The sequence below is a fragment of the Salvelinus namaycush genome, chromosome 33 (genome assembly GCF_016432855.1).
Source record: "Salvelinus namaycush isolate Seneca chromosome 33, SaNama_1.0, whole genome shotgun sequence".
Taxonomy (NCBI): domain Eukaryota; kingdom Metazoa; phylum Chordata; class Actinopteri; order Salmoniformes; family Salmonidae; genus Salvelinus; species Salvelinus namaycush.
The window spans coordinates 4473846-4498476 of record NC_052339.1 but is presented as its reverse complement, the minus strand read 5'-3'; the positions used below and the strand labels follow the sequence as shown (position 1 = coordinate 4498476).

Genomic DNA, 24631 nt, shown 5'->3' with positions numbered 1-24631 from the left:
AAGGAGAAGCTATTTATGTCAAAATTGTCGTTGTGTGTGCACCTGGGTGTGTCCTCAGAACCGTTAGCTTGATAAAGGGCTCTCTGTGTGCTGACCTCTCAATGTTAGTCAAACTGTCACCCTGGCACAGATAACCTTACAATACTACCAGGCTTCTCAACGAGCTCCACAGCCTTTAACACTCTGCCAGGCCCACAGGACTGCCTGCCTGGTGAACTCATTAGTGTCTTTAATCAGCCTCGCTACACCTTTTCCCTTGGTTGTTGTGCAAAGCTTGAAAAATAACTCTGACCGGAAGAAGAAAAAAATGGTTTGCTGGAGTTATTTGTATTTTTTAAAAAAAAAAATTGGGGGGGGGGGCGATTTTGGGGCTGTAACTACCTGCACCACAAGCGAGAAAAGCATGGGTGTGTTTGTGTGCGTTAACTCTTCACTTCTCAAGTTGTGTGAAGCTTGTCTTAAGAGAAACGCATTATTATTACTACGTGATAAGGCCTCGGGACCGCTTCTTTTTTTTTGCAACAGCGACATGGAAAATCATAGTGTGTGTGCTTGTGTGAAATATAGTGGGGTGTGTCATGTTTGCCTCACCTCACCTTATCTGTATACTGTATACTGCCAAAATCACTGCCTGCTCCACATTAGTCAATGGGCTGAGGGGGATACCCAGCACAACCAAATGACTGCCCCCTCTAACATTTTTAGCAACTGCGACATGGAAAATCATGGTGTGTGTGCTTGTGTGACATAACCTATAACAGACAGTGTCGGTCTGCAATCTGCACTGATGCAAACAATTGACACCCAAATAGACTGGAGTGCATGACTAGAATGTCACACAATGGCACTGGGCTTTTCACTGTGTTGACGTCGTAGTTAAAAAGCTTGTCTTTTGTCTTAAACACTTAATTAACACGAGTGTTTGGTTCAGATGGCTTTGCTGGTTAAAGAATGGTGCTTGCAACACAGAGGTGTGGTGGGTTTGATTCCTGCATGGGACACTGGCACATAGCTTAGGGAAATTGTGTTTCAGTTTGTGTAAGCTTCCTATGTAGGGTTGCAAAATTCCAGTAACCTTCCCAGAATATATTTTGCGGGGGACATTTGGGGAAAGTTAACGGAATTTTTCCAACCCTTTTCCTGTGTATCGTGACCCCCCCCCCCCTCTTGTTGAACCTCTTTCTCCTCTTCTCCCTTCTAGAGCAGAAGCCCTCAACACGGCCTTAGCAGCTCCAGTGTAGGGGACCAGGCTGAGCACCTCTCCCTGGCCTCCCTGGAGTCTCTGGACACCATGTCAGAGGCTGATGCCCCCACCACCTTCACCAGAGGCAGCCGCTCCCGCGCCAGCCTGCCCGTAGTGCGCTCCACCAACCAGACCAGGGACCGCTCGCTGGGTAGGGGACCACAACATGGCCACACTGTGTTTGATGCTATTTTGATGCTATTAACCACAACTACACCAAGGACTGCTACACACACACACACACACACACACACACACACACACACACACACACACACACACACACACACAGCTTGCATAACCCAGCCTGGCTCTCTTTAAAAAAACACACACACACACACACACACACACACACACACACACACACACACACACACACACACACACACACACACACACTTACAAGGGTATCTGAACATTTGACCGGCAGCATTTTAATTTACCAGACATTTGAGAAATGTAATGGACCCACATGTATAGGGTGCTTAACCACCCACGGTGCTCAGAATGACAGAATTCCCATTTAGATTATGGTTATGCATCTCAACGCAACATGCAACCCGAGGATGCAACAGCGTGCATCCTTCTTACCGAATTCCGATGTGCACTTTGAAGATTTAAAAAAAACTTATCCACAGCAGACAAGACGAGTAACGAACAGCAAGATCACTAGCCTATGTCAATCTACTATCCCCCATAGTACGAAAGTTGACCTATTCTGTTGGTCAGCTTGTCATTCAGTGTGAGGAAGAAATAGCCTGTTCCAAACACACTCTGGAACAGATGTGGGAAGATGGATCCCAAATTCATAGAACCAGTACATAACAAAAAAACGTTAAAAAGCAATGAGGCTGATGCAACAGATCAGGGCCCGGTTTCCTGATAGCGATGGAACATAGGCTTACAGGTGATTTTAACGATGCATATTTCTTACAACGGCCGAAAATGTAACATCCGTTTCCCAAAACGACCGCTCAGATAAGCGCGTCATTGGAGCACGTGTCAATACTGATGGGATTGAAAGAAAGGAAGCGCTGCTCTCGGATCAGCTTTCTCCATTCAAATATTTCCTTAAAATGGGAATTAATTAACAATACTTACGTCGGATCAGCTCCTCGAGAGATTCGCCACTGAAAATATTTAGGCGGCTTATTCTTCTAATGCAGTGGTTCCCAAACGTTTTATAGTCCCGTACCCCTTCAAACATTCAACCTCCAGCTGCGTACCCACTCTAGCACCAGGGTCAGCGCACTCTCATGTTGATACATTTATTTAACATAAGAATGAGTGTGAGTTTGTCACAACCCGGCTCGTGGGAAGTGACAAAGATCTCTTATAGGACCAGGGCACAAATAATAATATAATAATAATCAATAATTTTTCTCTTTATGTAGCCATCTTACACATAAAACCTTATTTGTTCATCAAAAATTGTGAATAACTCACCACAGGTTAATGAGAAGGGTGTGCTTGAAAGGATGCACATAACTCTGCAATTTTGGGGTGTATTGGAGAGAATCTGTCTTAAATCATTTTCCACACACAGTCTGTGGCTGTATTTAGCTTTCATGCTAGTGAGGGCCGAGAATCCACTCTCACATAGGTACGTGGTTGCAAAGGGCATCAGTGTCTTCACAGCGCGATTTGCCAAGGCAGGATACTGAGTGCATCTCTATCCAGAAATCTGGCAGTGACTTCTGATTTTAAATTCAATTTTCACAGAACCGCTTGTTGCAATTTCGATGAGGCTCTCTTGTTCAGATATCGGTAAGTGGACTGGATGCAGGGCATGAAAAGGATAACGAATCCAGTTGGTTTGTGTCGTCCGTTTCGGGAAAGTACCTGCGTAATTGCGCACTATAACATTTGACATTGTCCGTAAGCTTGAGTTAATTTGCACACAAAAATCATACAATGATGGAAAGACCTGTGTGTTGTCCATGTTAATGCAGACACAGAAGCGCTCCAACTTCTTAATCATAGCCTCAATTTTGTCCCGCACATTGAATATAATGCGGAGTGTCCCTGTAATCCTAGATTCAGATCATTCAGACAAGAAAAAACATTACCCAGATAGGCCAGTCGTGTGAGAAACTCATCATCATGCAAGCGGTCAGACAAGTGAAAATTATGGTCAGTAAAGAACTTTAAGCTCGTCTCTCAATTCAAAAAACGTGTCAATAATTTGCCCCTTGATAACCAGCGCACTTCTGTATGTTGTAAAAGCGTTACATGGTCACTGCTCATATCATTGCATAGTGCAGAAAATACATGAGAGTTCAGGGGCCTCGCTTTAACAAAGTTAACCATTTTCACTGTAGTGTCCAAAGCGTCTTTCAAGCTGTCAGGCATTCCCTTGGCAGCAAGAGCCTCTCGGTGGATGCTGCAGTGTACCCAAATGGCGTCGGGAGCAACTGCTTGCAAGCACATTACCACTCCACTATGTCTCCCTGTCATGGCTTTTGCTCCATCAGTACAGATACCAACACATCTTCACCACCAAAGTCCATTTGATCTCACAAAGCTGTCCAGTACTTTAAAAATATCCTCCCCTGCTGTCCTGGTTTGCAGAAGAGGATGTCATCCTTAATTGACCCCCCCCCATAAAAGTAATGGAGCTGTGCCAGGCCTGCCACGTCTGACTCGTCCAGCTATAACGCATATAATTCACTGGCTTGTATGCAAAGCAGTAATTGTTTCAAAACATCTCCTGCCACGTCACTGCTGCGTCGAGAAACAGAGTTGTTTGATGAAGGCATTGTCTATAGTTTTTTTTGTCCTTTTCCCCCAGCATTGTCCCAGCCATATCTGCGGCAGCAGGAAGAATTAATTCCTCCACAATAGTATGGGGCTTGCCTGTCCTAGCCACTCGGTAGCTCACCATATAAGACGCTTCTAGCTCCTTCTTATTAATGGTATCTGTTGCTTTTAAACATGTCTTACTGCTCAAAAGTCGTCTTAATTCTCGCTCAAAGAACTCCCGTTGCTGATTTTTCAAATTGGAATGTTTTGTTTCTAAATGTCTGCGCAAGAGTGAAGGTTTCATTGAGTTGTGAGATAGTACTTTTGCACATATAACACACGGTGGCTGAGGAAAGGCACTACTCCCAATATAAGTGAGCCCCAAATCAATGTAGTTATCATATTTGCGTCTCTTTGATGGTCCAACGTCCCTGTCTGTTGTTCGGTGCTTTCCCGGGTAAGGGGCAGTAGATCTTCGGCTGCATCAGATTCACAACTGTCAGTGTCCATGCTAGCTGGGCTAACAACACATGTAGAATTACTGATGCTAACATTGGGTGTGCTCGTGGAAGCAGAACAGCTTGTCTCGTTGACAGGTGCAGGTGTAGTACTGCTGGTAGTAGCAGTACTACCAGTAGAGCTGGTATGTGTCTCTATGTACACGGGCCTTACTTTTTTAAATACATTTTCGAGAAAACGGAATGAGCAGAACCTGCGTTTGGCTACATACGGACCGTTAGTGGAATTCCCGCGAGAGAGTAACGGTTAATGTGATTGGATGTTAACTATTTGACTAGGCTACCTGTATTTGACATTGTGTTGTTATTTTGCTGAACATCTTTGAGCACAAGTTATTTATATTTTTTATTTAAGTAGGCAAGTCAGTTAAGAACAAATTCTTATTTACAATGACGGCCTACACCGGCCAAACCCGGACGATGCTGGGCAAATTGATGGGACTCCCAATCACGGCCGGTAGTGATAAAGCCTGGATAGACTAGACATCATGAAATATTTAGAGACAAATTACAGACAGCAGCCTAATACAACAAAATACAACTCGATTGAACATGAAATATATTTAAATATAATTGAAATAGGCCTATACGTCGCTTTTTTTTGTATCAATTTCAAAGACGTTGGCAACATTGTATTTGTATTCAACTTTGTTCGGAAGTTATTGGTGGTCACAGAGACGGATAAACCGTGTGATTCTATGTTCTGTGTATAAAGTGGGCAAAAAAGCATCTAGCGACACACTTAGCTGTTCTACAAGTGGTCCGAGGCAGGCGATAGATTACGCACATTTTCAAGTGCAACGTTAATAATGATGGTTTTAGGAAACCGCTCTGAGATTGAATGATGCGCCCTATGAAGGTTCTAACAATGAATAAAGTGTGACACGCTGAACCCTGTCTACCTCTGCACTTGAATTGTTGAGCAATCATTGGGCATATAAAAGCACGAGTGGCGAAACCGAGTGGCGTAGACCATCACAGCCATGATAAAAATGTCAAAACACATGGACTCAAGTATATTATTGCTTTTATACAACGGGTTACCAGCATTAAAAAGCCAGATTCTTTCCTAAACCATCCATTTTTTTCAACAAAACGTGATTCTCAAGGAGTATTTCTATCTGTTTTTTAACGCCCTTTTGTGGTGAAAAATAAGCCCTCCTAAGCCCACCCAGTCATGTGAAATCCATAGATTAGGGCCTAATGTATTTATTTCAATTGACTGATTTCCTTATTTCTTTATATGAACTGTAAGTCAGTTTGAAATTGTTGCGTATTATATTTTTGTTCAGTGTACACTACCATTCAAAAGTTTGGGGTCACTTAGAAATTCCCTTGTTTTTGAAAGAGCAGCAAATTTTTTTTGTCTATTAAAATAACATCAAATTGATCAGAAATACAGTGTAGACATTGTTAATGTTGTAAATGACTATTGTAGCTGGAAACGGCATATATATATATTTTTTTAATGAAATATCTACATGGGTGTACAGAGGCCCATTATCAGCAACCATCACTCCTGTGTTCCAATGGCACGTTGCGTTAGCTAATCCAAGTTCATCATTTTAAAAGGCTAATTGATCATTATAGAAAACCCTTTTGCATTTATGTTAGCACAGCTGAAAACATGATTAAAGAAGCAATAAAACTGACCTTCTTTAGACTTGTTCAGTATCTGGAGCTTCAGCATTTCTGGGTTCGATTACAGGCTCAAAATGTCCTGTAAAATAAAATGTTTTAAAAAAAATAATAATGTTCACTTCGACCCCCCTGTAGATGTCATAGCTATGCATCTCTGGAATATTGTCAGGCATTACATGCATTTTAGAAAATCATGTTACGTGACGTTAAATATATTGAAATGTATTTCTTTTTTCGTATGGGTATTGACAGGATTAGAAATGGTGTTAGCTATCAAGGCAGAGGGCACTTAATTTGCATCAGTATGACAAACGCCTTCGGTTGGGTGGAAATAGTTGCATTAATAGGCTGTAGCATAGCTCTAGTAATGCCACGGTGGTTCTTCTAAGAGCCAGTCATTTAACTTCGCTGACCTAAACCGAGAGAGTGCTACAGTACAACTCTCATAATCACAACATGTAGTCAGCCTCCGAGCCTCTCAGGATTTTGCTTCTTAAAACGTTATTTGAAAATGTAAGCAACGGACACATCTTAGTTTGAAGTGACTTTAGGTTGACTATTTGTCATTTCATACATTTTGAGTGCCTCTAAATGTGTTGTTTACATTCGGGCACCACACCACTTTGACCAATGTGACAATTAATAGAAGTCATTTTGCATGCTGTTCTGTGCCAAAAGAGGCCTCTTGCTTAGGTTGAAATGCAGACATTTGCGGACACCGCAAGAGAAAGCGTTACGCTAGCAGCAAGAGTTATGGGGCGATGAAGTGCTGGAGAAAAGAGGGCACATTACCCAGCATTCCTCTGGTGGCCGTCCCATATGGACTAAGGTGAAAGTTGCCCCTGAACACTGATCTTAGGAAAGTTAGGCATTTTCCCCACTAATGGTTAAGGCTAGAATTGGGCGAAGGTAAGCTGAGCCTAGATCTGAACCCAGGGGAAACTTCACCCCGTAGCCTCCCACACACACACACACCCGCAGTCGTGTCCCCAGAGACATCTGGTCTTCCTTAAGAGCCCTGTGGCAGTAGAAGTAGTGCCTTCAGTCAGAGGACTCCTTAACACAACATTGGAGCTGTAGTCGCTGACATCTACAGTAGGAATTACTCTATTCGAGTGAGTTTCTGTATTCTCTCGATGTTACATATAGCTTTATGTGTAGAAGTGCAACATTATGCTTATACTAAAGTATAGTAGTAGTTGTTTTGGAAGAACTTTTGGATATTTATTTATTGCTGTACTGCGTTTTGTATTGTAGAAGCGAGGGAGCGTGGGAATTTAAAGAACTCTCTTTATTCTGCATTTGAAGTGAACGTAATTTAAGGGGATTTGGGTCCATTTGGAGAAGCGTTAGAGTAGAGTGTTGAATAGGATCTGACTGCGGTAAAGTCTTGCGAGCTCTAGAAACTAAGGCTGCATCCCAAATGCTTCTTCATTCCTTATGTAGTGAGCTACTTTTCACTGGAGTCCATAGGGCTCTGCTCAAGAGTAGTGCACTATATTGGGAATACAGATGTACGGTCTTAATTTGATCACCCTGTTGCAAGATAACTTTCCTGCAATGCAGAAAATGTCAAACTTGTAGCGTATTTGAGGTTTAAACATTTTCACTTTCAAATTCCAGACTTGATTTTCCCGGAATATGTATCAACCCCTACAGAAATTAATTCTAATCTAATCCACAAAATAATGTACATTCTAATCCACAAAATAATGTACATTTCCTGTTGCTGCAGGATTATTTTCCTGCTGTAGCAACCTAGCTCAAATTTAGTTCCTAGTGTGCCATTTGTCAATCAAACAAAGTATATTCTTCTCTGTCCATGTGCTGTGCAGCCACGCCATTTGGTTCTGATTTAAGAGTGGAACCAGACAGAGTGAAACCAGACAATCAGCAACCACATACAGTCCTGCAATCCGACTCCATCTTAGAATTGAGCTGTCTAAAGTCTCCGGAGCTAATAAGGTTCGGTTTTTAGGGAATGTTACAAACGCTGCATGCGAAATAGAATGTGAAGCCCAGTGTGTGTCCCAAATGGCACCCTATTCCCTGTAGGCCCTGGTCAAAAGTAGTGCACTCTCAAGGGAATAGTGTTCCATTTGTGACGCACACCCAGTCATCAAATAACACACGTGGTATTAGGATCATCTGCAAGGTCTTTCATCATATTGAAAAGCTAGTGGCTAACTGCTAACATAACAGTACACCAGGGAAAGAGCGAGTTGGTTCACCAACTGACTACATTGTTACAAGGAAGCCCTACTATTAGTTATAGAGCCTGAGATGTATGTACCAAATAGGGGCTCAGCACTTTATTTCCTGGATCCTCTCTCTCTTTAATGGAGCCTATAGGATCTGTATTATACTACCGGAAACATCTGGTCTTTAACTCAATGGAAATACACTGAAGATATAGTGTTTGTGCTGTATGTCCGACTGCGTACAACTCATGTGGCCCCACAGTACACAAAGTATGCGTCCCAAATGGCACCCTATTCACTATATAGTGCACAACTTTGAATCGTGGCCCATAACACTGACGTCATGTTCCTGTACATGGTTAACAGCCACCAGATCATCATCAACCAATCATTAACTCTTTGGTAACCCTCTCTACTTCCCAGGCGTGCTGTACCTGCAGTACGGAGAGGAGACCAAGCAGATCCGGATGCCCAATGAGATCACCAGTGGCGACACCATCAGGGCTCTGTTTGTGAGTGCCTTCCCCCAGCAGCTCACCATGAAGATGCTGGAGTCTCCGAGTGTGGCCGTCTATGTCAAAGATGACATGAGGAACATGTACTACGAGCTTACTGACGTCAGGTAAATGTTTGTGTGTGTGTTATGTCTCTATTTTCCCACACTGGGTTAGCTAGAGCAGGTCATTTGGGGGTTTCTTTCCTATGTCTCAGTCTCACCCCTGTAAGGTCCTCAGGGTTACCCAGCAGCCTTCCTCTCTCCCCTCCTTAGGCTCTTCCTGTCTAATGAGCTCAACTTACGCAACACAGGAAGTGACCCTCTCCACTTCCCAGTCAACCCAATAGCTGTGTGGATGAAAGGCCTCGGGATGTGGAGCCCTACTGTAGTGGACGCTTTAGTTCCAACAACACCTAAACAAACCCAAACAATACAGTCCCAAATGACACCCTAATCCTTATCTAGTGCACTACTTTGGGTTTGCCTATGGGCCCGGGTCAAACGTAGTGCACTACATAGACATTAGGGTGCCATTTTGGGTCGTGAGAACAGTTTTAGAGCCTCTACTTTCTCAAATGTTGTCCCACGTGATGGAAAGTGGAACGTTCTATTGTGGTCGACTTCATGTGTTTTTACACGTGTCCTTCCTGCTCAGTTGGCAGGACAAAAGGATTGGACAATAACCCATAAACAGTCTTGTTTCTTCCAGAGCCACAGATTTAAAGTGAGTGAGGGAGCTGTATCAAATGTGGCCACAGTCTGGCTGTCTTCTATGTGCAGAAACATGTGCTTGTGCAGAGAGACACTTTTAATGAGTCCCAAATGGCACCATATTCCCTACTTGGTGCACTACTTTTGACCAGGGCACAAAGGAACTCTGGTAAAAAGTAATACACTATGTAGGGAATGGGGTGCCATTTGGGACGTATGTTAAGTGTCTCTTTGCAGAGGCACATGTAGCATTAGCGTTAGCCTGCCTTTCTTTTAACACAGAGAGAAAAACGAACACCAGTGAGATTCTGTAAGACAACACTGACCAGGGTTTCTTGCCCTCAGTCATCCCCACACACAGTCACGTCACCAATCCACCACTTCCTGGTATTATGGGTGTATTTATGGGAGACAACACTTCATAAAGTCCAACCATATATACAGAGCATTTGGAAAGTATTCAGACCCCTTGACTTTTCCCACATTTTGTTACGTTACAGCCTTATTCTAAAATGGATTCAATTACATTTTTCATCTACACACAATACCCCATAATAACGAAGCGAAAACAGGTTTTTAGAAACTTTTGTGAATGTATAAGAGAAACAGAAGTACCTTATTTATAAAGGTATTCAGACCCTTCGTTATGAGACTCGAAATTGAGCTTGGATGCATCCTGTTTCCATTGATCATCCTTGAGATGTTTCTACAACCTGATTGGAGTCCACCTGTGGTAAAATCAATTGATTGGACATGATTTGGAAAGGCACACAATGTTCTATGAAAGGTCCCACAGTTGACAGTGCATGTCAGAGCAAAAACCAAGCCATGAGGTCTAAGGAATATTCCCGAGACAGGATTGGGTCGAGGCACAGATCTGGGGAAATGTCTGCAGCATTGAAGGTCCCAAAGAACACAGAGGCCTCCATCATTCTTAAATGGAAGAAGTTTGGAACCACCAAGACTCTTCCTAGAGCTGGCTGCCAAACCAAACTGAGCATTCGGGGGAGAAGGGCCTTGGTCAGGGAGGTGACCAAGAACCAGAAGGTCACGCTGACAGAGCTCCAGAGTTCCTCTGTGGAGATGGGAGAACCTTCCAGAAGGACTTCCATCTATGCAGCACTCCACCAATCAGGCCTTTATGGTAGAGTGGCCACTCTTTATGACAGAAGCCACTCCTCAGTAAAAGGCACATGACAGTCCGCTTGAAGTTTGCCAAAAGGCACCTAAAGGACTGATCTTGAGAAACAAGATTCTCTGGTATGATGAAACCAAGATTGAAAACTTTGGCCTGAATGTCATGCGTCACGTCTGTAGGAAACCTGGCACCAACCCTAAGATGAAGCATGGTGGTGGCAGCATCATGCTGTGGGGATGTTTTTCAGCGGCAGGGACTGGGAGACTAGTCAGGATCGAGGGAAAGATGAACGGAGCAAAGTACAGAGATATGCTTGATGAAAACCTGCTCCAGAGTGCTCAGGACCTCAGACTTGGGGGGAGGTTCACCTTCCAACAGGACAACAACCCTAAGCACACAGCCGAGACAATGCAGTAGTGGCTTCGGGACAAGTCTCTGCATGTCCTTGAGTGATCCAGCCAGAGCCCGAACTTGAACCCATTCGAACATCTCTGGAGAGACCTGAAAACAGCTGTGCAGCAACGCTCCCCATCCAACCTGACAGAGCTGGTGAGGATCTGCAGAGAAGAATGGGAGAAACTCCCCAAATACAGGTGTGCCAAGCTTGTAGCATCATACCCAGGAAGACTCAAGGCTGTAATCGCTGGCAAATGTTCTTCAACAAAGTACTGAGTAAAGGGTGCGCTTTTTCATCATGGGGTATTGTGTGTAGATTGATGAGGGGGGGGGGGGGGGGGGGGGGGGGTGGGGAACTATTGAATCCATTTTAGAATAAGGCTGTAATGTAACAAAATGTGGAAAAAGTCAAGGGGTCTGAATACTTTCCAAATGCACTGTATACAGATTGCACAGGGAATGATTTGACAGTGCAAACAGAAGCTGTTTAGTGACTATATTGTATTTTACTATATTTGAATTTCTGTATAGTACAAGCTTTTGGCACACTGGGCAATTATACTCAATTCTGAAGGCTCAAATGGAAAAACAAGTGTTCTCTATCTGTAATGTTCTTGCGGTGGTGGGATGTTTACTTTATGACTAGCCGTCATCTTTTTTTTATCAGGGCTGTAAAAGTTGTCACATGTAAAAGTTGTCACATGTTCGTTCCTCGCAGACTGGTATGGTAGAGCGCAGGAGTACTCGCTGACTCGGAACACATCTAGACAGAGAGAGCTTTACTTAGGAGCTTTATATATTAGAGGAAAACTATTTACCATAACACTACTAAAACATTTTTGGACTAATTGGACATTTTGACACAGCACCGTGATGTCTCAGCCAGTGTACGGTCAGTACACCAGACCACGGACTGTGTATGACATCGCCTTATCAGAGTACACACCAATGTCTCGGTATAGGAGTCTCGCAGCTAGAGGAGACAGACCGCTGTCTGATAGTGATATAATCTGGGCACCTCGTCAAACTTCGGATGTTTCTCTCTACAGGAATATCACGGATCACTCCTGCCTGAAGGTGTACCACAAGGACCCCGCACAAGCCTTCAGTCACGGCCCAAGACCCACCAACGGCGATGCCAGGGTGAGTACTTTACTTTCGCTTTTGTTCACCATCTTCAAACAGCTTAAAATACAATGTTTTTGTTTATGGAAAATATATTACACAGCGGTTTAGATGATACAATGATTCTCTACATTATACTTGCTTGTTTTGTCACATAAACTGAAATTAGGTGAACTATTATAATTTTAGAAACCAGGAAATGGAGGAGCAATTTCTGCATAGTGCATCTTTTAATTCCTGTCTGAGCAAAGGAATATAGAGGGTCTAATTCTAAGTCCATCCCTACTGTGGTGCTTTTGTAAAAAAAAAATATATATATATACTGTATTTACGACAGGTATTATTATGTGCAATATGCCAGCCATTCCCATGGAAACGGCTCCAGTACGGAATAGGCCATTCTAGTCAGTCTAACGTATAAATAACACCGTCTATGTGGGCCCAACCTCTTCCATCACTCTCCCCCTATCCTCCTCTACCCTCTTCTCTCCTACTTATCATCCCTCCCTCTCAGCATCTAGGTAGAGGAATGACCCCCCCAACCCCCCGTCTTCCTTGATCTGTTTATGGGGGTCTTCTGTTCATGGGGGTCTTCTGTTCTCCGTGCCTAATTTTGTGGGGATCGAGGGAGCCTTGTGTGTGCTTTAGCGCAGTTCTCCGGAAATAACGGAACTACATTCATGGGGCTTTTCCTTGTCCATTCTTCTCCAAATCTCCTGCTATTCTCCCACAAGGCTGTTGCCTGCTCTCCTCCATGTTGGTTTCCTGTTGATGTAACGGAACAAACGCGCAAAGACCTCATTCCTCGCGTGTTCTAACCCCAAATCCTTTCTGATCATCTGAACCCCATCCTCCCTAGTCCTCTTGGATGCTTTATCTATCTAGCCAAGAGGAGTCTCCTCCATGTGTACTTTTGCCCAGAGCCCTATTGGGTCCTGGTTAAAAGATGGGCACTGTATAAGGAATAGAGTGCCATTTTGGGATGCAAAACAGGAGTGTTATTGCAGTTATTACAATCACAACAACCCTTTCAATGAGCCCAGCATCATGTATTGTGTCTTTGTAGAGAGACGGCAGCTTTGCTTGATGGGAAGTGGAGTGTGCTGACAGATTCTGTAGTGTTTTAATTTAGTAGTAGAGTAAAGTATCATTGAGTCTTAAGTCTAGGGACTACTTTTGATTAATCCTCTCTATTATTTATGAAACTGTGCTTCAGTCTGCCTCTATTTCCTACTGTATAAGCATACACTGTGTAGTATAGTATTTTACTGAAATGAATCAAACACATAGGATATTAAGGAGAAACCACCATTTCTAAAACAACTACTGCATGCACGGCAGAACATTTAAGAAATAACCATTGATTGCTCTTGTTGATTGATTGTTTAACAGGAAGTAGACATATGTTATGAGCAGTGTTATAAAAAGTGAACACACTCACCCACCCACACACACACACACACACACACTGCATGAATACGCAACCCAGTTCTCATGAGCTGTCTTATCAGTTCTGTCATTGTTTAACCCTCAGGAGCAATTCACACACTCATTCTGTCTCTCTAGACTACTGGACTACTCTAGGAGACTTATGGGCGTTGTCTTCCACACATACGCTCACGCACAGGTTGCACACACACACCCGCACAGGTTTGAGTTTATTTGTACTGGCCTAGGCACTGGCGGTGGCCGCTTTGATGATGTTTGAATCCCAGATTGTTCCTTTAACAGACCATATGAGTTAGGCAATGGACTTTGATCTCATCCAGGGATGGGCAAAAATGACAAAATACAAATACAAAATGCCATGAAGATCAATGTATCAAAATGAACTACACAATACTTGTATTTGAAATACATATTTGAATTACTTCCAAGTGTTCTATCATTTGAATTACTCTGGGCTGTATTTTGTAATGTATTTAATTAAAATACAAAAATAAATTTGCTTGTAGGTGGCCCGAACAGCAACAACATTCTCAGTACCAAAAAAAAGAGACTTCTGATACCAATTGTTATGAATTTTATGAATAATGACTAAATGATGTATACATTTAACGTAGAACTATAACTAACAGAATTCTACCCTGTCTCTGTATAATGATAAATAATGTTTGTCCATAAGAAAGAGGGACTGTTAGCAGGCAAGGAACTGTGTCAAACAACTTGTGACCACTGTGGAACTGATAACAGGGAAGGAAGTCTCCCCACCCAGGGAGGGGAGAAACCTTGGGCTTGTAGTAGATTGTATAACAGGTGGCAGGCAATGTATGAGAAGGAGAAGACTTGTGAACTATATTGTCATTGTTTCTGAGAGGAGGGACATTTATGACGAAATGTGAGGTATATAGACCAATGTACAGGAAATGATAAGCAGAGCTCTCGTAAATAAACATGCTCACTATGGTAGACTGGCCTCTGTCTGTTTCATTTTAATAAGAACCTTACAAAATCTTAGTAACAGACAGAGTATTTTAATTGAAGTTCAGTTTATGAACATTGAGAACAAAATTCTCATGACACCAATGCAGGGGAAAAGCAGGGCCACAAAATGTATACAACTTACAGTATTTTGAAAATACAAAATACATTGGAGTGTAGTTCAGCCCAGTGTAATTCAAAGACAAAAATACTCAGAAGTCATTCAAATACGTATTTCAAGTACAGTACATGTAACAGAAATATGACACTTGCAATAAGTTGTTCTGGGATTCAAACAGCAAAGCGGTTAGATTCTTCAATAATCAATGGCTTTATTTAATTTAAATTTGATAATCCATATATTTATATGTATGTATTCTTATTCCATTCTTTTACTTAGATTTGTGTGTAATAGGTAGATGTTGTGGAATTGTTCGATTATAAGTAAGAAATTGCTGCACTGTGGGAACGAGAAGCACAAGCATTTCGCTACACTTGCAATAGCAGCTGCTAATCATGTGTACGTGACCAATAAAATTTGATTTAAAAGTCCCAAAATTGATGTACCAATCCCAGATCACTCCTTTATATGCCTGCTCATGAAGTGATACAGCTATAATAGTGTATACAGGGCATTCGGAAAGTATTCAGACCCCTTGACTTTTTCCACATTTTGTTACGTTACAGCCTTATTCTAAAATGTATTAAATAAATGTTTTTCCTCATCAATCTACACAGACATAACAAAGCAAAAACATTTTTTTTGCATTTTTTTTCAAATGTATTAAAAATATAAAACATACCTTATTTACATAAGTATTCAGACCCTTTGCTATAAGACTCAAAATTGAGCTCCGGTGCATCCTGTTTACATTGATCATTCTTGATGTTTCTACAACTTGATTGGAGTCCACCTGTGGTAAATTCAATTGATTGGACATGATTTGGAAAGACACACACCTGTCTATATAAGGTCCCACAGTAACAGTGCATGTCAGAGCAAAAACAAAGCCATGAGGTTGAAGGAATTGTCCGTAGAGCTCTGAGACTGGATTGTGTCAAGGCACATATCTAGGGAAGGGTACCATAAAATGTCTGGCGCATTGAAGGTCCCCAAGAACACAGTGGCCACCATCATTCTTAAATGGAAGAAGTTTGGAACCATCAAGACTTTTCCTAGAGCTGGCCGCCCGGGCCAAACTGAGCATGAAGGGAGTTTACCAAAAACCAGATGGTCACTCTGACAGAGCTCCAGAGGTCCTCTGTGGAGATGGTTGTCCTTCTGGAAGGTTCTCCCATCTCTGCAGCACTCCACCCATCAGGCCTTTATGGTAGAGTAGCCAGACGAAGCCACTCCTCAGTAAAAGGCACATGACAGCTTGCTTGGAGTTTGCCAAAAGGCACCTACAGGACTCTCAGACCATGAGAAACAAGATTCTCTGGTCTGATGAAACCAAGATTGGACTGAATGCAAAGCGTCACATCTGGAGGAAACCTGGCACCATCCCTATGGTGAAGCACGGGGTTGGCAGCATCATAATGTGGGGATGTTTTTCAGCGACAGGGACTGGGAGACTAGTCAGGATCGAGGGATAGATGAACAGAGCAAAGTTCAGAGAGATCCTTGATGAAACCTGCTCCAGAGCGCCCCAGGACCTCAGACTGGGGCGAAGGTTCACCTTCCAACAGAACAACGACCCTAAGCACACAGCCGAGACAACATAGAAGTGGCTTCGGGACAAGTCTCTGAATGTCCTTGAGTGGCCCAGCCAGAGCCCGAACTTGAACCCAATCGAACATCTCTGGAGAGACCTGAAAATAGCTGTGCAGCGACGTTCCCCATCCAACCTGACAGAGCTTGAGATAATCTGCAGAGAAGAATGGGAGAAACTCCCCAAATACAGGTGTGCCAAGCTTATAGTGTCATACCCAAGAAGACTCAAGGCTGTAATCGATGCCAAAAGTACTTCAACAAAGTACTGAGTAAAGTGTCTGAATACTTATGTAAATGTGATAATGTTGTTTTTTGCTAATTTTATCAATTTGCATACATTTCTAACAACCTGTTTTTGCTTTGTCATTATGGGGTATTGTTTGTAGGTTGATGAGGGGTGGATGGCGGACAATGTAATCAATTTTAGAATGAGGCTGCGATGTAACAAAAAGTCAAGGGGTCTGAATACTTTCCGAATGCACCGTAGTGTTCTGAAAAAGGAAGTGGACATTTGTAGTGGCTGGTGTGCAAATACTTTCTGCTTGAAATTGACACGTGAATCAAATTCATTCAACATTGATCCATGCCAATTTTGTACCATTACTATATATACGGTATAATGCCTATATGAATTAACTGTTGTTTCTATGCCATTGAGCCATTAGCTTATGGCAGGTTGCCCTTTTTAAATGCAGACTGTGCAAAGTCATACATTTTAATACTGAAGCACACACACACACACACAGGCAAGGTAAACAGTGTCTTTATTCCTGACAGATGTGAAGCTGAGAGTGCAGGTGTTTTTCTAGAACATTTGCGAGACAAAGGAGCTTTTCTTATGCATCCTCGCGTTAGCAGCTTCTCTTCGCTGTGAAACCAAAACCTGGCATACGAGGAAAAGGGCAAATGCAGAACAATAACCAATCGAGTGGTGCACCTGTTCGAACAAAATGTTTTGATTGGAGTGGAAGAACACTGCTGCACGCCTCAGTAGGGCTAAGCAGTTTCCTGTCTCCTCTAAAGAAATGATCAGATACACACACTGCATTGATTATGTCTATCCACAGTAAAGTCAGTGAGAAATCATTTCTGCTATTGGTCTCCATTTTGTTTTGTTCTCCTCTAAGAGATTGTTTCCCAATGTTTTGGGGGTTAAATATAGGGTTTCGAGTCTCATTGCAACAATCAAACTGCTATGAGATCGAGTTGGAGATACTGACTAGATGCTAGCTAAGTTAACGTTGTTTTTTTTGTGTTTATTTTACTCTGCCTGCTAACACGCTGGATGATTCAGAATCCATTGAAGAGCTTGAACGATTCATTGACGAGAGGTACTTACGAACTCAAAGAAACATGTCGCTGGTTTCGGAGGATTCAAGCATTGTTAAGGACGACAAACCCAATCTACAAGACAAACCAAATCCAAGTTGGCCAAGCGGTATCAACGATGGCACCAAACCATCCCCAAGCAAGAGGGCGCGTGTGGAGAGAGGTTTTTGGATGTTGACTTGTTAAAATCCATTAATGAACGGCTTGCCAAACATGATATCTTGGATATACTACAAGAGGACATCAATGCATTATGTGCCAGTCTAGAATTCAGCCAATGTCAGATTGATGATCTAAGGAAAGAGAACACGGAGCTGAAAGGTACTGTAGACTCTTTTCACGGCACGGTGTAGGTGGTGCAAAGGGAGAACAAACAACGTAAAGAAACCTTGCTTGATGTACAGTGTCGATCAATGCGGGACAATCTAATATTTTCAGGGATACCGGAGAATGACAACAGCAGAGGCTGTGAGGACACTGTCCGAGACTTTATGTCAACTCAACTGAAATTGCCCACTGATGTCATGCGCAATGTCACTTTCTCCAGAGTCCATAGAATGGGCAGAGAACTCAGAAACACTGATTTAGGAATGAATGATCACTTCCCCACCGAGATCAATGAACAGATATATTTTTTTTTTTATCCCATCATGAAGGAAAAGCGTTGCCTGAATCAACGAGTCTCCATGGTGATGGATAAACTTTACATCAACTGGCAACTGTATCGGGACTCTAGAGTAACTCCCTGGCAATTTTAATTCAACGTTCAAATGTGAGTTTGTGTGTTGTAGTGTATCATGACAACTTCAACTATAACTAGTACATACTCTATTGATCTCCTCTTGACAAGGAAAGGGTTGCATATAGCTCAGATTAATGTATGTAGCCTTCCTAACAAAATACATGAGGTTTTTTACTTGGTCCACATAAATAATATTCATATTTTGGCTTTGACCAAAACGCATTAAGATTCATCTGTAAATGATGGGCAAATGGAACATTCAAGGATATAGTCTACTGAGAAGAGATAGGAATAGGAATGGTGGGGGTGTAGCACTGTATATTCAGAATCATATACCTTTTATAGGAGGGATGACCTTAATGTATGTCAGATAGAGGCACTATGGGCTCAGGTACATCTGCCTCGCCAGGCACCCATATTGGTAGGATGTGTGTATAGACCTCCTAGCTCTAAGGTGTCATATCTGGATGACTTATGTACTGGGTTTGACCAGGCCACAGATAGCAACAGAGATGTATTTATCTTTTATTTTAATATAAATTGGAAGGATCTTAATCATTCGAATAGAACTAAATTGATGATATGCCAAGAACTGTGGTTTGAAACAAATGGTTAATGATACTATTTGATCATCAACTAAGTTGGGTCATCGTTCAGACACATGCATTGATCTGATTTTCTGTAATATACCATTGCAATGCTTAAAAGCCAGATCAATGCCAATGGGCTGGACAGACCATAGTATTGTGACCATAACCATGAACACCAAGGTTCCAAAGAAACCCTCAAGGATTGTGGTCAAGAGAAATGTTAAAACATTTAATCATGAGCTATTTCAAAATGTTTTGGCTGCTGTACCCTGGGACCTGATTTATCTAGAGGATGGTTTAAACTACGCTACAGAATGTTTTATTGATTTGCCCACTGAGGTAATGGACCATCATGCCCCAGTAAGAAAGAGTACAGTTGGGACTCGTCCATCTCCATGGATTGATGTTGAACTGGGTGAGGCTTTTTCTCAAAGAAATATGGCAAAAGTCTTAGCAACCAAATCTGAACTAGAAATTGATGAACAGAATTATAGTAATTATGCAGTTAAATTGAATCGTAAGAAAAAACTTATTTTACAACAACGCTTTTATTGATTGTAAAAAGGTATGGAACACAGTTAAGGGCTTACTTGGGGCATCTATCTCATCATGCCCGTCTAGTGTGGAGGTTGACGGGAGAACAATCACAAAACCAGCTGATATTGCCAATCGTTTTGCAGATTATTATTTATTTTTTTACAAAGATTATTAATTTACTGTGCAATAATGTAAACACACATTCTTCCAAACAAGCTATTGTCCAATGGATTGATGATCATATTATGAGCAACCAAGACCTGCTCTTTTAGTCTAGAAACGGTGTCAGTAGAGGAGGTGTTAAACCTATTGAAGTCATTACCCGATGGTACATCTACAGGTTATGATCTTCTGGACAATTTTACTTCTCTATGCTGCTCCACTGAAATACATATTTAATTGGTCACTGGAAAAGGAGATGTTTGCAAATGTATGGAAGCATGCGAAACTGTGTCCTATTCCAAAAGACAGCAAACAACCCATTACTCCTGCCGATAGTCGACCAATTAGTCTACTCCCTTCACTCAGCAAGATATTGGAGGGTATTGTGAGGAGACAAATATGGGAAGTACATGGAAAAGAATGATCTGATTACAGAAATCAGCATGCTTATTGGAAAAACCCATTCCACTACCACTGCATTGGTTGACATGACTGACCAGTGGCTCAATGCTATGGATAATGGCAGGTTTGTGGGTGTACTATTTTTTGATTTTAGTGCAGCATTTGATTTAGTGGATCGTGAAATAATTTGGACAAAATGAATGCGTTATGGTTTTAAGGAGGTAGCATTGAATTGGGTACAGTCATATCTAACTGGCAGGAAAAAGTTAACCTACAGTTCAAGTTGGAAGTTTACATACACTTAGGTTGGAGTCATTTAAACTAGTTTTTCAACCACTCCACAAATGTATTGTTAACAAACTATGGTTTTGGCAAGTCGGTTAGTATATCTACTTTGTACATGACACAAGTCATTTTTCCAACAATTGTTTACAGACAGATTATTACACTTATAACTCACTGTATCACAATTCCAGTTTGTCAGAAGTTTACATACAGAAAGTTGACTGTGCCTTTAAACAGCTTGGAAAATTCAGCATCATGTTGTGGGGGTGCTTTGCTGCAGGAGGGACTGGTGCACTTCACAAAATAGATGGAATTATGAGAAAGGAAAATTAAGTGGATATATTGAAGCAACATCTCAAGACATCAGTCAGGAAGTTAAAGCTTGGTCGCAAATGGGTCTTCCAAATGGTCAATGATCCCAAGCATACTTCCAAAGCTGTGGCAAAATGGCTTAAGGACAACAAAGTGAAGGTATTGGAGTGGCCATCACAAAGCCCTGACCTCAATCCTATAGAAAATTTGTGGGCAGAACTGAAAAAGCGTGTGCGAGCAAGGAGGCCTACATACCTGACTCGTTACACCAGCTCTGTCAGGAGGAAGGGGCCAAAATTCACCAAACTTATTGTGGGAAGCTTGTGGAAGGCTACCCAAAACTATTGACCCAAGTTTGACCCAACAATTTAAAGGCAATGCTACCAAATACTAATTGAGTATATGTAAACTTCTGACCCACTGGGAATGTGATGAAAGAAATAAAAGCTGAAATAAATCATTCTCTCTACTATTATTCTGACATTTCGTATTCTTAAAATAAAGTGGTGATCCTAACTGACCTAAGACAGGGAATTTGTACTGGGATTAAATGTCAGTAATTGTGAAAAACTGCGTTTAAATGTATTTGGCTAAGGTGTATGTAAACGTCCGACTTCAACTGTATATCAATGGTTAATGTTCTTCCCCTCCCTCATGCTTTAAACTGTGGAATACCGCAGGGCAGCTGCCTTGAGCCACTTCTTTATTTAATATATACCATGACCTTCCTTATGCCTTATATGAAGCACAAGCTACCATATTTGCAGATGATACTACAATGTATACAGCAAGACAATCGGTTCAACAGGTACAGCAGGCTTTACAAGGAGATTTGGAGGATATCAGGGAGTGGGTTTGCCGGGAACAAACTTGTTTTAAACACCAAGAAAACGCAAGTTATGTTGGTCATTTCCACTTGGAAAAGTCCAACACAGCATGGGATACAATGAAGTATGGGAGGAGTACAAATTGAGGAAGTGTCAGAAACCAAACTACTAGGAGTGCAGCTAGACAACTGCTTATCATGGTCATCTCAAATATATAATCTATGTAAAAAGAGATATTAAAACAGCATGCATGATCAGAAGGATAGCTAAATATTTACCAGGACAGATTCTTAAGCAAATAACACAAGCATTAATTGAGAGTCAGGTGAATTACTGTTCTGTGGTCTGGGGAAATGCATCAGCAAGTGAAATTAGGAGGCTGCAAAATGCACAGAACAAAGCAGCAAGGATTGTTTTAAGGTGGAGATATGGTTCTTCTGTTGTAGTCATGCGCAATGCTCTTGGTTGGTCATCAATCAACAAGATAATTTAAAAAAAAAAAACATGCTTATTTTATAATATACACCATTTAAAACAGCCAATCTCTATTCACAATGGTATTCAGTTGGTAAGAGACAGACATTCAGTAAATACTAGGAATAGATTGTCCACCATCTATGTGTTATCCAGACAGAAAAGAGAAATAGGCAAAAAGAACATTTCGATTTAGAGCAATAAAGAAATTGAATAATTTAACTGAGCGAACCAGAAACCTTTCAATATATAAATTTAAACAATACTTTAAAACCATTTAAATATAATACATAGGAAAGTTGTGCTGGACTATGGTAGATGAAGAATCAATATATATTTTTAGACTGAGTATTTATCGGGTCAATATGTTAGTCTATTATGTCTGTTTGTAACATTGTGTTATATGTGAAAATGTGTACGTATTATAAATTGTATTTTAATGTTTAAGGACTCTTGGAAGATTAGTCCAAATGAGATCAAAATATATTAGTGGGGTTAAATAAGTTAGCGGTAGCCATGCTCATATGTTGACAGTTTCCCCAATGCGTGTGTGCAACAGTTAATCAGTAAGCTTGCAGGCTTCATTTAAATCAGGGAGGTGTAACAGAGGTGACTGGAATAAAACACATCATTTCCACTACACATAAGCCACACATGCCTGACAGTCAAGTAGCCTATTTATGCATCACTGTTTTATTCAAGGCAAAAAAATCCTCTGTGTTTGTAAGGTTCAGAGTCAGAAAGCAGCAAAACACTGCTTAGAGTCATCTATCTACATCGAAAAAATAAAGCTTCTTAAATGGTTCTCCCTCAGCTCTTAAGGTTCCTCGGCGAACTCTTGCCCGATAAAGAACCTTTGAGTTAAGTGTGGGGTTCTTGACGTGGCATCGACGGTTCTTCAGAATTCTAATAGGTTCTTGAAATGTATGGAAACCTGCAGATGTGTCCCATTTCATAACACACAGCAAATTGCCCAGTGTTAACTATTGTTGATTTTTCAGTGTAACACTGTCAACAGGGCCGGATTAATAAATCATAGGCCCCAGGGCTTAGTTTTATTTTATAGGTCCAGAAATCTGCCTTTAAAAAAAAAACTAATTTCATTCAATTCTACGTCATTTACATGATCGAAGACATCTGAATCTTTTGTAATACCACACAAATGACTGAAATTAGTGGCTACTCTGACTGACAAACTGAGATCAATTTGGTCTTGAATTCAAACAAACAATAGCTCAGGCCAATGAAGCGACACACAGATTATACAATATTAGGAGGACATATACAGTATATGCAGTATATCATAGGCTACTAAATACAAGTTTCAGTGGCACACTGACTCACCTAATGATGAAGATGAAACCATAGGCTACTCGCGTTGATGGCCGGTGTGCTCGTAGTATGTCTGTATCTCAAGATGAGGTACTTTGAAAAACAGTGCTGCTGTTCGCAAAAAATTGGCAGTCGTTGAGACAAATGTTTTATATCGGTTCTACAGAAAGACTAGTCTTCTCTTCTCAGCAGTAGGCATTTGCTTTCCAAACTGTAAGTTTTTCCCTGCAATTTGTATTTTGAAATCTGCAAAAGGCAAACAGACAGCCGCAACCAACCATAGAAATACAATCCATAGATGGCAGTTCCCATTCAAGTCAGGACTGGCAGACATTGCCAGTGTACCCATGAGTTTAACACTCAAATTGCCAGGGTAAGAGGTTACAAAACCCTTCTATGGGTTATATGTCTATGGCCACAACGTAACAAGCTGCATCTTTGGAACGCATACTGCCCGAACTGCGGCCTTCCTGACTGTAGGCATACCGGTAACTGCCAAAATAAAGGAAACACTTGAGTAAACGAGGGATACATATATGTTATAGTGTGGTGTGCATTTTCCTGGAATGGTTTAGTTCCACTTGTAGAATCTATGCCAAGGCGCATTGAAGCTGTTCTGGCAGCTCGTGGTGGCCCAACACCCTTTTAAGACCCTTTATGTTGGTGTTATTTTGGCAGATACCTGATACCTGCATGTGCTTGTGATAAAACTTCATCCACAGGTCTTTTTTTTAAACTATTGATCCTCTGTGGCTGAATTATTTTTGAGCACTGAGAGCGGCCTACTGTGGTTGGGCCCTAACTCACACAATTGACCAGTCACAATGTGTATTTAAAATGTTTTATTAATCAGTTACTCAAGGCAGGGCCTATCATTTACCCACGTGGGCCCCCTACATCCTATCCTCCCCCATCTGATGATTAGCAGAGCTGTCTACACTCCTTGAGAGTGGGCTCCTGAGTCCTCCTGTGGTTGGTGTTTGCAGTAAAATATATATATATATATATATATATATATATATATATATATATATATATATATATATATATACTGTATATATTTCCTTTATTACTTTTTGTAATAATAATTGGGCTCCCCACGGGCCTTGGCCCAGGGGCTTCAGGTAAGCCCCTGCATTAACCTGGCCCTGAATGTAAAGAGTTAAATTAACACTCAGTGGTGTAAAAGAACCACAGTGTTGGTGTTAATAACCAGAGTTGAACCAAAACCACACCCATCATTATCATATTTCCTAGCATGCTCTATTGCAGGTTGATTTGTTTTAAAATAGT

The 24631-nt window shown here is 41.5% G+C and overlaps 1 protein-coding gene across 10 annotated transcripts in view; it reads left to right on the top strand.

The window, feature by feature from the left end:
* LOC120027872 (sickle tail protein homolog) overlaps positions 1-24631 on the top strand; it is a 195625-nt gene that overhangs the window by 143591 nt on the left and 27403 nt on the right. For all 10 annotated transcript variants that reach the window (XM_038972965.1, XM_038972972.1, XM_038972967.1 and 7 more), the window contains 3 exons: positions 1202-1394; positions 8769-8967; positions 12136-12229. In XM_038972965.1, coding sequence (XP_038828893.1) covers positions 1202-1394; positions 8769-8967; positions 12136-12229 — 486 coding nt within the window. The remainder of the gene's footprint in view (positions 1-1201; positions 1395-8768; positions 8968-12135; positions 12230-24631) is intronic.